We start from the raw sequence: 17,032 nt of genomic DNA on the forward strand, positions 1-17,032 counted from the left end.
TGCTATTCTGTATCAAAATAATTATATTACGTAAATTTTAGTGGTGCCTGTAATTTAGATTTATTTGCGCATCTTGAACTAATATTTACTTGAATAAACATTAAATGTTTTCGTTAACTCCTGTAAATGATTGGGACACTTAATTATTTTATAATACTTTTAACGACTCTGCGTTCATGCTTTATTGAATAATTATTTATTTTAATTTTATTTGAATTGGAGCACATATTGCAACAAATTTACAGTATATATTTGTTTCTACTATAGTGTTGGCACCACCAGTACAACTTTGATAGCTTATTATATGTCTTTTTTTTCGTAACTCAAGCGAAATATTTTATATTGAAATATTTTATTTTCTTAAAAGGGGAGCATTCTTAAGCGATTTTTTAATCTATTTTAACAGTTATTTTCTTTAATGTTTGCTTATGGCATTTTCGGTTTTAGGTGTCGAATATGGCCCTTATTTCTAAATACAAGATGGCGGGCGCGATTTTTCGAATAATGGCAAGTTGGGTATCGTTTTCGAGATGTTTGGGAATGTTCAATACAAATATGGCACTCATTTCTAAATCCAAGATGGCAAACACGACAATTCAAACAAAAGCAATATTCGTAATGAACACCCCCCAAATACCTCGAAAACGATACCCAACTTGCCATTATTTGAAAAATCGTGCCCGCCATCTTGGATTTACAAATAGTGCTATATTCACATTGAGCATCCCCAAATACCTCGAAAATGATACCCACATAGCATTTTTTTGAAAAAATCGTGCCCTCCATCTTGGATTTAGAAATGAGTGCCATATTCGTAATGAGCACCCCCAGTACCTCGAAAATGATACCCATATTGCATTTATTTGAAAACTCGTGTCCGCCATTTTGGATTTAGAAATGAGTGCCATATTCGTAATGAGCATCCCCAAATACCTCGAAAAGGATACCCATATAGCATATTTTGAAAAATCATGTCCGCCATCTTGGATTTACAAATAAGTGCTATATTCGTTTTTCATCGACAAAACCGAGCATATCTGTAGGCACCTGATCGACAATGTCGGGCAAATCTGTAGGCACCTTTAACTTAATGATGAGTTAAGCAAGATACAATTTCCCCACTTTTGAGGGAAATGTTATTCCATGGCATCATTATTTGTATATTTGTGTGCGTGCCGACGAGCGTAGTTACAAGTTGCTTACGCCTACATGAATTTGGTTATTGCTTCACTTATGACAGTTCGTTTGATATGAAACTATCATTCTATGCGTTATTATTCTAAGGTATAAGTTATATTATTTGATAAGAACATATAATTATAATATAATTATAATTTAATGTGTTACGCTAGCAACTGGCGCGCAAAACTAGATATAATAAAAATAGAAAAATGTAGAAGTCTGACGAGGTAAGGAGAAGAAAACTCCTACACAATGTAAAAACAGTTTGTAACAAGCAATTTAAAATAATATTATCTCCATTCTGTGTATTACTTCTATGAAGTTTAGAAAAATGTATTCTATCTATTCCGATTCCTCTTTGTAAATTTCATATTATTTAAAGAGTAATTTATTTATCAATGAAATTAAGGTATATTGAATTTTAACGCAGGCAAAAACATATCTTGACGTTACATGATTAGAATCTTTGCTTATAAAATGATATCATTTATGTAAAGAAGACTTCATGTAATTTGCAAAATAAAAGTATACAATATGCTATTTTAATGGTTAACTTTTTTAATTACAATTCTTTTGATGTTCTTTTTTTGAAATTGCGCAGGCATTGAATGAAGTCATAATAATAATTTAAAGTAATGTATAATGATTTCATAACTTAAGATCTTTACATTATAAGATAGATCAGGAACTTTCATATTTTATTTCTTGACGTTTGTTATTGGCATTTTCTTTAATCGATGAAAAATTAAGGATTTTGAAAGTCAATCGCCCTATATTTTTCTTTCCGTTCCTAGTTTGCTGTAAACTGCCTTAAATAATTATTTTCGTCGATTCCTTAGGATATTCAAAAGTGGAGAACATCTCTAGTTACGAAATGTCAATGTAATTGTGTTTATTTGTGTCGAATTGAGCGAATTGGCAAGCTGCAAAGCCTTTGGCTCTCGAGAATGGAAGGATGAAAATTCTATTATTAATGCAAATCCAGTTGTACGCAGTTAATACATTTTTTCCGTTGACTAATTATACCTTATTTATTATAATGCTGTATATCACAGTTTCCACGAAATGTCTTTTAAATAGATCTATTTCTTTCAATGAAACCACAAGCGCCAGTAGCGTTCCAAAATGATAATTGTCAAACAACTGCTTGTCATTGTAGTCCGGCGAAGCATTTTTCAACAGAAACAGTATCTTCTGTAAAAAGTAAATTTACGTAGTATTTCTTTCAAATTGTGTTTTATAAACGACATATCTAGTAAATATGGTAAGTGTTTTTATTTCTTTACACATACATTATTTCTTTGCGAAATTCATTATTTGAGTATAGGTTAAGTTCTTTCTGCTCGGTCATTTCATTATTGTTAGCAAAAATTACTTAATTTTTACGTATTTCTACAGGCTCGACGTTATGATACGCGCACGACTATCTTCTCGCCGGAAGGTAAGGCCTTTTACATTCTTTAATAATTAAGCTGTATTTGGAATGCTTTTTATAAAGTACCAGCGAATCAGCAAAACCTTTAAAGGACGTCTAATTTAAACTTTCCACTGTAGTAATATTATATAACATACCTTATAAGATTGCTATTATTATGAGTCAAGACAGTCTGTACCTATGATACTTTTTTTGTATAATACAACCTGAGGTAAATACTTTATATAAAAAATTCATATTCACAGGTCGACTTTACCAAGTCGAATATGCAATGGAAGCCATCAGCCATGCCGGCACATCTCTCGGTATTCTCGCTACAGATGGTATTTTACTTGCTGCTGAACGTAGAAACACCAACAAACTTCTTGATGAAGTGTTCTTTTCTGAGAAAATCTACAAGTTAAACGATGATATGGTCTGCTCAGTGGCAGGAATAACTTCTGATGCTAATGTGTTGACCAATGAGTTAAGGTTGATCGCTCAGAGATATATGCTGCAGTATGGAGAGTCTATTCCTTGCGAGCAGTTAGTGTCGTGGCTTTGTGATGTGAAGCAGGCTTATACCCAGTATGGAGGTTAGTGCTTATGCTTAGTTCATATTGGTGGCAGGGTTCTCTGAGTAACACTGCCTAGGTAAATGTCACTACCTACTACAACAAAGAAGCATAGTTGTGTTCTGGATTGTAGGTTAGAGAGAGAGCGCAATCATAAGCAGAATTACCTTCTATGGTTGGTAATGTTTTTGTTGTACTTTGTCTTCGCTGCTAAGGGTTACCCTTCCAAAATTTGGAAGGGTCTGGATAAAAACCCTGACATTTGCAAGAAAGTCGGGAATTTTTAGTAACAAAAAAAACAAAAAAAAAACCTGTCTTTCACATGGTAGCAGAGGTGGACAAGTACCAAGGGTGTGGAGTTTTCGTCATAAATTGAGCTTTACTACAGCATTGCAATGTGAACAAAAAGAAGGGCATTTGCAAGAAAGTCCAGCCCCCATAGCATAGCTATATAATAAGATAACAGTGGAATAAGCGCAGGCCATTGGCTGTCTCAATCAGATCGAACTTAGATAGCCAATAGCCTGCGCTTATTTCAATTTTATCGCGCGCGTCGCGACTGTCATGCGTAGCCATGCTACGGGGGCTGAAGTTTTTAGTAACAAAATAAAATAAAAAATGTCTCTCACACTGTAACAGATGGACAAGCGCCTAAGCTACAAAATTTTTGAATTGCAAGATGGAGGTTTTACTGTTGTGAGTGGTTACACACGGCGAATTTTTGCAGCGATGCAAACGCGCTTTCGTGAAACGCGCATTTATATCGCTACACTTGCGATTTATAGGCGATTACATCGATGCAAATGCACGACTGCAGTGATTGCATTGTTACTTAAAGTCGTGCGTGTGTGTCAAGGTAGACGATTAGCGACTGCATCGCGTTTGCATCGCTGTTAAAAGTCGCTGTGTGTAACCGCTCTTATTCTTAAAATTGACCCTAAACCAGACAAAATAAAATCCAGACAAAATCTGGACTGAGGGTCATAAAGCCGGATATATGCGGATGAATCCAGACGAATGGTAACCCTTCCCCTTATAGGTTCCATCCATCTGATTGTTAGCCAATTATGCACACAATAAAAAATGTACAATAGACAAATAGTTCGGAGAAGCAGTGCTGGGATTATTTTTTAAGTCCGTTACAATTATAACCTACATTATAAAACAACAAATTATTGATGTTTATTAGTTTTCAGTTAAATAATGCAGAATCTAAGTAGGAAATCACTGCGTTAGCTTTGATGTTAAAGTATGATAAAACTTATTTGCAGGTAAGAGACCATTTGGAGTATCAATTCTGTACATGGGCTGGGATAAACACTATGGGTACCAGCTATACCAATCAGACCCCAGTGGTAACTATGGAGGATGGAAGGCCACTTGCATTGGGAATAATAGCGCTGTAAGTGTTTTCTTTGTTCATAGCTCTAAATAACAGGTCAAACCAAAATACTGCAAGTCACAGTTCAATTCTGTTCAGTTTTGGTACAATTGGTTTAGTCTGCGAAGTACAATTATAACGGCTGCATAGAAATCTTTAATATCTAATGTACAACGTAAGTTACAAACTTAGAAAATGCTAAAAAATTATGTGTGCAGCTTTTTCTCAAAATGCTGGTTTTGATATTAAAGTGTATTGGTTTCATATGATAATAGACAAGGATTAGTAAACTAGTTGTTTGGTTGTTGACACACACCTGAATTATTTAAAAAAGGTGACAATAACATGTATTAAAGTATTTTTATTTCCTTTGCAATCGTTTATATAATAGTAATTTGAATTTTTCCATTTGTAAGATTAAGCGCCCAGTTACACGACGCGAAAGCTTTCGCGAGGCCGCCGCGCGGCGAGCGCTCAGGTACCACGCTTTCACGTACATTAATGGCGAATCTGAATTCTATTTACTAGGCAAGAACATTTAAATTCCTCTGAATAATACAACCGCGCGATCGCCGCGCGGCCTGAGCGCGTTCGCCGCGTAGACCAAAGACAAGCCAGACTCGCTCGCGCGCCCGGGATGCTCATTTAAGTTAAAACGTACAGGCTAAATAAATAGAGCCTACTTTGCCATGACAGTCAGATGCACGCGGTCGCTGCGGGGCGGCAACGCGGTCTCGTGACCGCGATGAAATTCGTGTCGAATAAAAGCGCCCTAAGACGAAAGCTTTTTTCCATGTTCTTTTGATCCTTGGAGATTGCCGATAATAAAGCTGTAATGCATACATTACATTCATTTTAACACTTGTTTTTCAATATTGTGATATTGCTAGATAAGAATCAGTATTTGTATCAACTCATGTATGTCGAATTGTATGGCATAATTTCTAGGCAATATAGCTCTAACAAATGTCAAAAAGAAAGCATTATGTTAACAGCCAGCAACACATATTTTAGACAGATAATTAGTAAAAGAAGGTTTTAAATACCAACACTTATAAAGCCGGAAAGTACAATGCTACCTGGCTGCTAATCTCTTCTCTCCCTATGTCTGACTCTATAAAAACTATTTTTTTCCTTATTAGGTATTTTCTTTATTTTTAGACACTGTGTCCAAAAATAAATAAATGTTATGGACAATTTTGTTTCAGGCTGCTGTTTCAAGTTTGAAGCAAGAATACAAAGAGAACGAGACTACACTAGAAGAAGCCAAGGCTTTGGCTGTCAAGGTCCTTGCTAAGACTTTAGACATGACCAAGCTTACTCCCGAGAAAGGTGAATTCATTTTAAATATCTTAAACAATTAGTATTTTAAAAGTTAGGGCTTTGGTGCGCCGTTTTCGTCGAGTCACCGCCACGGAAGTTCATGATTATGGTCCATGTGGAGCTTTGTTATAATGGACGAACCATTATAGCAAAGCTCAAGTTAAACTGGTGGATTTGAAGTGAAACAATTGACGACACCCGTCAATTGTTTCCAATTCGTGCTGGCCAATCGGAGCGCAGTTACAGTAATGATTTGGCAGAATAATTTTCAAACAAATTAAATGACATTTCGCCTCTATTTCTGGTTATATACTAGATGACACACTGGATCAACTCTTATAAGTTGGTTTTGGTTATAAACGTTTAATTTTTTTTTACGTGCATGCCTAACATGAGTGAAAACAAAAAATACTAGTTTTTAAAGTTATGTACTCAAATAAGAAGTAGCGCGAGTCAGTTTTTTATTCTACAGTGCTTTTGCTTGGTAGACAAGAGAAACACTACATTCGCGATTACGTTTTATCTGTTTGCGTTTACATTGCAAAGTTACGACCCAGTTTATTTTTTAATGATACCAAGTAACGGGGCGAACAAGTGCGTCTGGTGGTAAGCGACACGCCTGTTCATAACAGTTGCAGTGTTAGTCACTGTGTTACACACTGGCTTTTCGTCCGTCACCCTGATACGTACGTTGACAAATAAGGCAGAAATAGGTACGGTGGCAGTTCTTCCCTGGATTTATTTGTTTTCCTGTTCATATTTTTCAGTGGAAATGGCGACACTAACTCGTAAGGACAATAAGACATTTATCCGAGTGCTATCCAGTGCCGATGTAGAAGCCCTAATATCCGATTTTGAGGCCACCGAGGCCGCAGCCGAAGCCGCCAAGAAACAGCCTCCCAAGTCGTAATTTATTTTATAATTTGCATAAGTATTCTTTTATTTGAGCATTAAATGTTTTACATGGTACGGTGAATGTGTGTTAATTTATTTTCGTTAATAACATTGACCAATAATTCAAAAGGAATGCTAATCTCCATTCCAATTCCAGTTCGTTACTCAGAAAAAGGTAAAAATTCGTTTTAATCTATATAGCGCTGATCAATAGCCTGGATGAAGTTTATACTATGTAAATAGCCATAGCCGTGGGTATCAATTAATTCCTCTTTAATATGAAATATATGAGAAGTTAGTTTTTTCTTTGTAATATTATTCAAATATTAATCATGACTAAACTTATTTTCTGAACTTTGACAAATATGCTTGACAATAGATGGCATTGTACAAAAGAATATCCGGTATTCCCAAAAAAATCTGCAATAAGCGCCATCTAGTTGATTTGTTTGTTATCACTAGGAATTTGTAACTTTGTTAAATTGCAGCTTGTCATTGTAAAACAAATTAGTTACTATAATAGCTTTTCCTTAAATCTTTTATTTGACCAGATGCCAGCTCCATCGTTACAGATTATTCTTAGTTCTACTTACCTATCTATTTTTAAGTAACTTAAGTATTTTATTAGCCAGGTTACTATTAGATTCAGATAATATGTAATTGCACATGCCAACATCTATTATCTGATTCCAGCCTCTAGTTCTATCAGTCTTCGTTCCGCTCTGATCCGCATGGTAGGTGTCTTCTCTGGTGTTACAAATAGTACAGTTCGGGGTGTCTATTATCTTCATTAGGTGATCGAACGCAAATACTAAAATAGCTATTTGTTACTAATCGCGACAGTACCACCCGACTACGCCATCTTGTATCGCGATTGGTAGTCCTATTGAGTTGTAGTCCATGATTAATATTAATAATCTCATATTTTATACGTGTTATACTATGTTGATCACTGTTATAAATAACGCCGCTGGAGGTTACTGTCAATGATTTAAAAATATGATTCGAGAAATTATATGTTTTACAATTGAACGATTTTGTTACAAAGGACTCCAGTGAACGCAATAAGTTTTTTAACTGTAGCTTGTATTGCTTAAGCTCTACATGTGAAGGATTACCGATATTTGGATAGTTCTGACAAAAAACATGACGTTTGTATATCCGGACCTTTGAGTAACAAAATAAAATCGAACACCTCTTTTACGTGGCAATAAAGATGGACCAAAGCTTGAGCAACAAAATTTTTGTCGAAAATCAAGCTTTACTACAGAATTATAAGATGGATAATTTATTTTTTATTCTGAAAATTGTTACACTAAGCGTCAAAATACGACAAACGATAAATCTGGACACAAGGTAAAAAATCCGGATACGTTCGGACAAATCCGGACGGATGGTAACCCTATACAGGGACAAAAGATTCGTGATCGATTTTTAGTTATTCCAATTTGGGGAATGTTTCTTAAATACGACTGTTTCGCGGTCTTGGTAGCGCACACCCAGTGCCTAATAGGAATTTCGATACATAGGTGAAACATGAATTTTGGCTATACATAGATAAAAAAGATAGAGTTGATTTTTAAAAACAAAAACTTTATTCAAACCACACGCATGAACACGAAGTGTGTCCATTAAGTTACTTAATATTATTATTACAATAACAATACAAGTAATACTAATGTAAATATATAAACTTTTTTGTATAATATATATACAATGTATATATATACAATATACTTAACAAAAAATATTGCAAACTTATGAATTGTTTAGTGCTGTTAATGTTCGAACAATTTCTTTATTTTCTGGCCCTAAATACGTCCTACCATCAATGGAAATTTCATACCACATTTACATAAATATTTATTCAAGATATGATTAGTAGATAATTAAAATAAGATTAATTATAAAAACAGGTATTAATCTTTACATACTAAAACATTAATTCCTTAATTCATAATGTCGAATACAAGACGATGAAATAAAGGCGAAGGGCAAGTTTTGTATTAAACAATATTAGATTTGACTGTTTTTGCGACTGAGTGCGTGTTCATATAACATATTTGGTAGTTTTATGAAAAGTCAACTATTGAGTGTGGCTTATGAAATGTAGTTTTATAATAAATAATTACTAAATAAACTTACTCAACCATACGACAATGGTCGTTAATATAACTGGTCGTTATTTTTTATTGTCATATTCAACGATATCCATGTACTATGTGATATGTTTATTATTTTTGGCGGTTTAGAAATAATTTAAATAAATATGATAAAATAAACTCCGATTCCTTTTTTTTCTTTAGTTCTGGGGCTAGTCAACTTGGTCATGATAGGTAACATCATTTCTTAGGGAGTCAACACAGTATAACACGCAATCACAGTAAGTCGTTCAGAAAAAGTTTTATGTGTATATAATAAGAGGGAAAAAGGTGTGCGTTTGGCTTCGGCGGCGTTCCGAGTCTTTTTCTTTTGCAAGAACATAAAACTTTTTCTGATTAGCTCAAGCTGATTACGCGTTAATAAGTACTTTTATTCTTTAAGAAACAACAGCGACTATGAAGTAAATGTAAAAGAAAGCCATCGAGTGCCAGAGTCCAAATGTTAGTTACTTAGTCAAGGTAAGGAAATAAGTAGGATGAAACCCAGAAGATCATGCCTTATTGCCTCTAACTACCTAAACACTCAAGCACTACTATGCCCATCAGTTGACCCAGATATACCTAGTCACAAAGTTTTCCTTGTAGTCGACACCACGTCTATAATAGGCTGAATCATAATATAAATAAGAGTCATCAGTACAAATACCATCATACACGTAGCAAGGCCTTCTCTGTCTGTCCTGAAGAAATCCGTATTAAAACCTATAACCAGGGTAATAAGGCCCATGGAGACTGCAAATATACCAACGGAGATATGCAGGATTTTGACTGGTCCGCTCTTGATCATCAAACGTACTTTTGACGAGAAGAGCGCAACAATTCCTGATATTAAACTGATGATAGAGAATGCTAGAGCTATTACACCTGAAATTTAAGAGAAATTTTACGTAAAAAATAAGTAATTATATTCGCCTAAATTATTCTAACCTACTTATCACCTGGTTCCGTGAGGTAGTAACAACGAATCGCGTTGATTCGATCAGTAAAAGCTTTATGTCCATGGAATAATACCGAAAACGACAGGCGTTTCGCGTCCTTCCGTTTCTGCTTCCGAGAGGCAGCGAAATCATTGCATGAGTATAAAAATTTCTTTTTCTGACCGGCTCAAGCCAATTTAATGACTGTGGTAACTACTTTATACGGATTTAGTGTTGTATTAGTTTTCGTCCCAAACAAAACACGTATAATATTGATGCAGTGCTGAAGCGTCTTAATAAATTTAAATCCTTAAGGGATGTTTACAAGTCATTAGTCCCGTGGTTTATAGTTCCAAACATGACCGCTCCATATCTTTACTTGCGTATCGTATGCGATTAAGGGATACATCCATGAGATGAGAACCAGCACCTCTTTAGATTGTAACTTTACTGCGCTTGTCTTGTGTTGCAATTCGGGCAATATCAAAGGTATTTATTTACCATCCTACTGTCACTATATAGTACAACAAACTAAACAACTTTAGACGAAAATTAATAACAAATATAACATGTATTTTTTAAGCGACATGAGATTGGTTCCCGTGCTTAGTTGTTAGAACGAAAAGAAACAAAGAATCAAACAAATGACAAATAAACTAATTTATTTCTGTTTCTAGGTCTGTTCAGTTTATTTAATAGAATTATACTTATTTGTTCGCGTGCACAGTTTCCCATGCAAAACGCACACTGTTGACCGGAAATATGTATGAGAAAAAAAAACTTTTCTCAACGATATCTATGTTTATCTACAATTTTTTTGTTATATTGTGACGATTAAAGGACTATTACGATAATAACGTAAAATATGGTCGGACCTTTTTGATGTGCCGCTTATGTAAGTAGCGCAAAATACAGACGTCCTTATTGTTTAATGGCGTCGCCTCTTTCGGGTTTCGCCAGCGGCAGCGTCAATTTTATAAAAAAAATAATAAAAAATTAGGACGAACGTCGCCAGTCAAATTACTCTTTGTAAAAAAATTGACTAATAATCTAATAATTGTGTTCGTTATAATTTTATTCCAATTAGATTGACACCCTCGTCGAATTTTAAACTTTTTTTTATACCACTATAAGAGTTAAAAAATTATTTATGACTAATCTTAGAATAATAACGCATAGAATGATAGTTTCATATCAAACGAACTGTCACAAGTGAGGCAAAAACCAAATTCATGTAGGCGTAAGCAACTTGTAACTACGCTCGTCGGCACGCACACAAATATACAAATAATGATGCCATGGAATAACATATCCCTCAAAAGTGGGGAAATTGTATCTTGCTTAACTCATCATTAAGTTAAAGGTGCCTACAGATTTGCCCGACATTGTCGATCAGGTGCCTACAGATGTGCTCGGTTTTGTCGATGAAAAACGAATATAGCACTTATTTGTAAATCCAAGATGGCGGACACGATTTTTCAAAATATGCTATATGGGTATCCTTTTCGAGGTATTTGGGGATGCTCATTACGAATATGGCACTCATTTCTAAATCCAAAATGGCGGACACGAGTTTTCAAATAAATGCAATATGGGTATCATTTTCGAGGTACTGGGGGTGCTCATTACGAATATGGCACTCATTTCTAAATCCAAGATGGAGGGCACGATTTTTTCAAAAAAATGCTATGTGGGTATCATTTTCGAGGTATTTGGGGATGCTCAATGTGAATATAGCACTATTTGTAAATCCAAGATGGCGGGCACGATTTTTCAAATAATGGCAAGTTGGGTATCGTTTTCGAGGTATTTGGGGGTGCTCATTACGAATATTGCTTTTGTTTGAACTGTCGTGTTTGCCATCTTGGATTTAGAAATGAGTGCCATATTTGTATTGAACATTCCCAAACATCTCGAAAACGATACCCAACTTGCCATTATTCGAAAAATCGCGCCCGCATCTTGGATTTAGAAATAAGTGCCATATTCGAAACCTAAAACCGAAAATGCCATAAGCAAACATTAAAGAAAATAACTGTTAAAATAGATTAAAAAATCGCTTAAGAATGCTCCCCTTTTAAGAAAATAAAATATTTTAATATAAAATATTTCGCTTGAGTTACGAAAAGAAAGACATATAATAAGCTATCAAAGTTGTACTGGTGGTGCCAACACTATAGTAGAAACAAATATATAAGTACTGTAAATTTGTTGCAATAAAATATGTGCTCCAATTCAAATAAAATTAAAATAAATAATTATTCAATAAAGCATGAACGCAGAGCCGTTAAAAGTATTATAAAATAATTAAGTGTCTCAATCACTTACAGGAGTTAACGAAAACATTTAATGTTTATTAAAGTAAATATTAGTTCAAGATGCGCAAATAAATCTAAATTACAGGCACCACTAAAATTTACGTAATATAATTATTTTGATACAGAATAGCAAAATGGGGAGAAAAAAAATTCGTTACTTTGCAACACTTTCGTATCTTGTTGCCGCGAAATTATTTTTCTGTTTTAGTGAATATTTACATAAAAATATGAGTTGAAACGCATTACTTACTTGTGGAATGCGATGTTAGTGTCTATTTTATGTTTGTCTGTTGTATTTTTACACCCATTTACCGCACATTTCGTCATTTTTAGCAAAAAATTTTGGAGCTGTTCGCGGTGCAATATGACCTTGAGCACTAACAGCCCGCGCGCTCCTGGGACGCGTTTGGAACCCTCTAACTTGCCTCACTTAGCGTGTGCGGGCTAGGTTTCTATGCGTTATTATTCTAAGTGACTAATATTATAAACAATGATCTAATTGTATTTATAGTTCGGAAAAGTAAAATAATAATAGTATGTAGGTATCGCATTTTTTGTCTTCGTCGTACTTTTACGTACACGGACTAGATGGCGCTAATGCGTGAGAAAGTTTTCGTCTATTGTGCATTTTTGTCTATTGAAACGCGGCAGTTGAATAAAGATGAATAGATCTTACCACAAATTCCGTGAGCAGTATTAATTTGCATATCCGTTTCAGCCAATGCAAGGAAAGTTCCAGCTATGACGAATACTGAACCAACAAGTTGCAAGCTTCCATGAACGATTCGTTTTCCATCGGCAGACAGTTGGAAGGACCACGAGTTGTGCCGATGAATCGTTAGGATTGCTTCTACTAAGAATAGTTGATACTGGAATTAAAGGTTACTATATTGATAAATGTAATAGAAAAATACCAGTGAACTAAAAAAACGTGTGGTTTCACCTGATGATGGCTGTGGCAACCGTCGCTCTAGACATTTGCAAAAGAACTAACTGCTAACACTAATTAATAATTATAACAAACTAGTGGAGTAATTTCACAAACAATAATTGAATATCATGGTGGTGAAACATTCTAACATTCAACTTAATTACAATTATTAAAGCGACATCTCAGTCAGTTGCTGGTAGCATTAACGGTACATGGCAGAGTGAAGAAATATATTTGCAAAAGAGGTCGTTAAAAAACCAAAACAAAGATCTGCAGCAAGCACATACAAAAATTCGTAAGGTTCGCTGGTTCGTTCCGTGGCATAGGGTCTAACACGGTTTGTTAGGAGAACGTTTGTGCGAAACGAGCCGGATCGAAAGAATTTTTTCTAAGTGCTCGATGTTTGTATTAATAATAATATACACATTTTTTTAATTTTAAAAGGAAATCAGAAATAAAATAAATCATATTAATATGTGGTACTATATCGTAGTAGTCTTATATATGAGTGGAATTTTTCATCAGAAGAAACATTGGTTCCAAACTAGTAGGTACTTGCAGCATCCTGGGTAGAAAACGGACGTCTTTCACAATAGTTTCATTTCCAATACCAATAGGTAATAATCGCGAAAACCTAATAACTCGATAAGTGGTTGATTGTTATATCAACTACGATTGACGTAACACTTTTTGATTCACGCGTGATCATTGTATGGGTAAGGTGTGCTGATTCTTTGAATTCGTTCATAATGTTATGAACGAACTGAAGAGACACGCAGTGTTGCCAGGGTCTGTGAGTCGAAAATTACATTTCGTTACCAGATAAATTACATATTAGCTGCAAAAGTTACATTGTACATTTTTTTTAAACTACACTCGCTAACTGGAAAAGATATCGTACGCCTTAATCCTAAAAATAAAAAGTAAGTACCTACAATGAAAAAAAATCTAGCTAGAACCGGTAATTGAATGTTTTCATTTGTTACTCTGAGTTGCTTTATTGTCCAATTTGGGCGGATTCGTAAACTTTTTAGGATTTACAATAACAAAGTAGTTGAATTTAAACTCATCGACCACAAAAGTTAGGAAAATTGTCTTAAAAGAAAAATTACTTACATTCTGAGTGAGAAGGTCAAAAGTTACGAAAAATGTAAGAAATGTAAGAAAAATGTAAAAAATGCCAGATGGTTATCTGGCAACACTGGAGCCATATACAAAATCAAACTGGAAAATGGCACAAGCGCATTTTACTAACCATTATCTACGAATAAGTGCAGCGGCTTGTACAGGCTTGAAAAGAATTCATGTGTGATTACGACCTATAAAACGATGATAACAGCATCTCGGTCAAGTGCTTTCAACGAATTTATCTACAGTATCCACTGTACCTATTAGCGAATAAACAGATTTAAAATTCTGCCAAATATGAACCGGGATAAGGTCTTTTTGTCAAAATTGTGTAAAATAAATTTCAGAAAATAGTTTTGGAATCTGACAACTGTAAACTGACTGACTTACTGACTGTAAAGCGTACCGTTAATCGATGAACGTGTATAAACGCTGCCTACCCCTATGGGAAAAAGGCGTGAAGTATATATGTATGTATGAAATAAAGCTCATTTGTAAACGAAGATGTGATACCTGGTCACTTTTTCGACCACCATTTGCGACAAAATTAATAGTTTTTTTTTTAAATTTAGGATAGAAGCGAGCAGCTAAGTCGAACGCAATAGTCGTTTTTGAGAAGTGAAATGAGCTACCTGGAAGGTTGTGGTTTCGATTTATGTAAATAAGTACGATAAGGTATTTTATGGAGTGACTGAGTGACTAACTGGATATGCAGTTTTATTGTGAACTACTTGAAGCAATGAACTATAGTTGACACTCAAAAGAAAAAAATTGTGTAAAATTTACTACTCGCACTAGTCCAGTCAGTGTGCGAAGTGTGTGGGAATTTATAAACAGTATATACCTCCCTACATCTAGATCGTGTTCATTACGATTATTTCGACATTCACAAACATCTACAAAATATACAATAACATCTACAAAATATACAATCATCTACGTACTCCAGTTCCAGCAAAAACGATATGAAGCTGCAAATTGGTGATCACTCCATTTGACTCTGACGTCAGAGCGAAGTTCCATATGCAGAATACTACAATTGCGACTTGCATGTGATGAAGTAGATTTACCAGCTGGCATATCGCCATCCACGCTGATTCCCATGAGCTTTTATATTGTACCGCACTCTCTTCATCGTACGATTTGGAGGTCCTCGTGACTTCAGGGTGGTAAGGAACATGTTCCCTCAATTCATACATTTCCACCTTATCTATCTTCTCTACGGACTGCTGGCTCGTACCAGGTCTATCCATATTTATGTTAGTCTTAGAACGGACCCCACGAACCGTTGTTACAGTTAAAATACGCGATCACATAGACGCTTAATAACATTCGTACTAAATTCATCTCGAGATCTGTTTTCTAGATAAAATAATTCGACTTATTATCGCAACAGAATGGAGAGTTTTTGAGATAACTTGCGTAACTTTGTGATAGCAATAAGATGAGATTGCTAATCTTAACTGTTCTATGAAGAATGTTGAAATTCATAGCTCTCCTGAATCGTAAGAATGGTATGTCATGACTCAATTGATAGTAAATAAAAAAAAGATGTCGATGGCCCTGTTACTAGCAAAGATCAATAATATCAATATTATTCCAGACATATTTTACAATGCAATTGTAAATTTTTGTATATAAGATCATCGTGCCCAAAACCTATTCAAAAATTGTTATTTGCTATGAATGTTGAAGGTATCGTCACCTCGTATTTTCAATATTTTTAATTTGCTGACGTGTCGCCACTGTTTGCGAACATTTACCAAAAAGATTGGCTACTGTAACCATCTAAGGGCACATGAAAGAGCAAACAACCGTAGCTCTAATTAATCAATAGCAGTTCGCTGTAGCCAAAATCGGCTAGGACATACACACACAGATTTTCAATTTGAAAACTATACCTCAATCTTATCAACGATTAGAAAATAAAATATTTTCATCGAGTTGACTGCGTCGTGTACGTACACACGCGTAGGTGTACAGTCAGTTTCTTTACACTAAAATATTCTTGATATACTAATTTACACTACTCGCCACTAGATGTCGCCGTAAGTACCAAATTTTTTCAACTCGTAATGTTTCGGATGGAATGTTTGAAAAGTCGGCAAAGAATTTGAAGAATCTTCACCAATATGCATGTTTCATTTTGTAGATGCCTATTCGACCCAGGAGTCACTACAACGACTTGCTCGAGTTTGTAATTCTTAAAATTTCTCATCATAAGCCGTAAATATTGTAGTACTACTATCATAAAGACCACAAATCTAAACTTCGCCTACAGGTGCTAGGCCTACTAAAAAAAGTCTTTCAAAATGCCGCAGCTATTAGGGAGGTTGTTCCCGCCTCCCAATTAATAAGGGAGCTAATGAATTCCTGCGGGTCTATGGTCGAGGCGTAACCCATTTGTCACCGAGGCATTTGATAACGAGGGTCAGAGGAACCCTTCATCTTTTTTCTATAAGGAAGGGTTATTGGCCTTGTCTAAATTGCTCTAGAGAATTTGAACTTTTAATGGAAAAGATGGTTTGATTTGTTGGTAAGTTAACAGTAGGTACAAATCGAAATACCGTACATAATAAAATCTGCTTTTCGATGTCAGTGTCATATTTTGTATATTAGATAGATCTTTATTGATAAGAATCATTATAATAATGTGAAAAATAACATTTTTCCGCTATGGTTTTCCTCCTTTCTCTATATTTGGTTATTATTTTATATTAGGTTTGTTTACTTGAGTTCAGGAAATTTTTTGTAACATGCAGAATTGTAATTAAGAAATGTTAACCGTGACTAAACTTATCATCTGC

General features: G+C 34.8%; 2 protein-coding genes across 2 annotated transcripts; one reads left to right on the top strand and one right to left on the bottom strand.

Moving 5' to 3' along the window:
* The first annotated feature begins 2,325 nt into the window (after positions 1-2,325).
* LOC113230927 (proteasome subunit alpha type-4) lies at positions 2,326-6,921 on the top strand. Its single transcript, XM_026465037.1, has 6 exons — positions 2,326-2,446; positions 2,581-2,623; positions 2,863-3,192; positions 4,443-4,573; positions 5,761-5,884; positions 6,643-6,921. Exons 1-6 carry the CDS (start codon positions 2,444-2,446, stop codon positions 6,783-6,785), a joined length of 774 nt encoding a protein of 257 aa, XP_026320822.1. The 5' UTR covers positions 2,326-2,443; the 3' UTR covers positions 6,786-6,921.
* A 1,640-nt stretch (positions 6,922-8,561) lies between these two features.
* LOC113231091 lies at positions 8,562-15,499 on the bottom strand. The gene is made up of 3 exons (XM_026465264.1): positions 15,170-15,499; positions 12,843-13,035; positions 8,562-9,795 (listed from the first exon to the last, which is right to left on the bottom strand). The coding sequence occupies exons 1-3, from the start codon at positions 15,476-15,478 to the stop codon at positions 9,497-9,499; spliced, it is 801 nt and encodes a 266-aa protein (XP_026321049.1). The 5' UTR covers positions 15,479-15,499; the 3' UTR covers positions 8,562-9,496.
* Positions 15,500-17,032: the final 1,533 nt, after the last annotated feature.

This window comes from Hyposmocoma kahamanoa, unplaced genomic scaffold, assembly GCF_003589595.1.
Source record: "Hyposmocoma kahamanoa isolate Upper Pololo Valley unplaced genomic scaffold, ASM358959v1 64, whole genome shotgun sequence".
Taxonomy (NCBI): Eukaryota; Metazoa; Arthropoda; class Insecta; order Lepidoptera; family Cosmopterigidae; genus Hyposmocoma; species Hyposmocoma kahamanoa.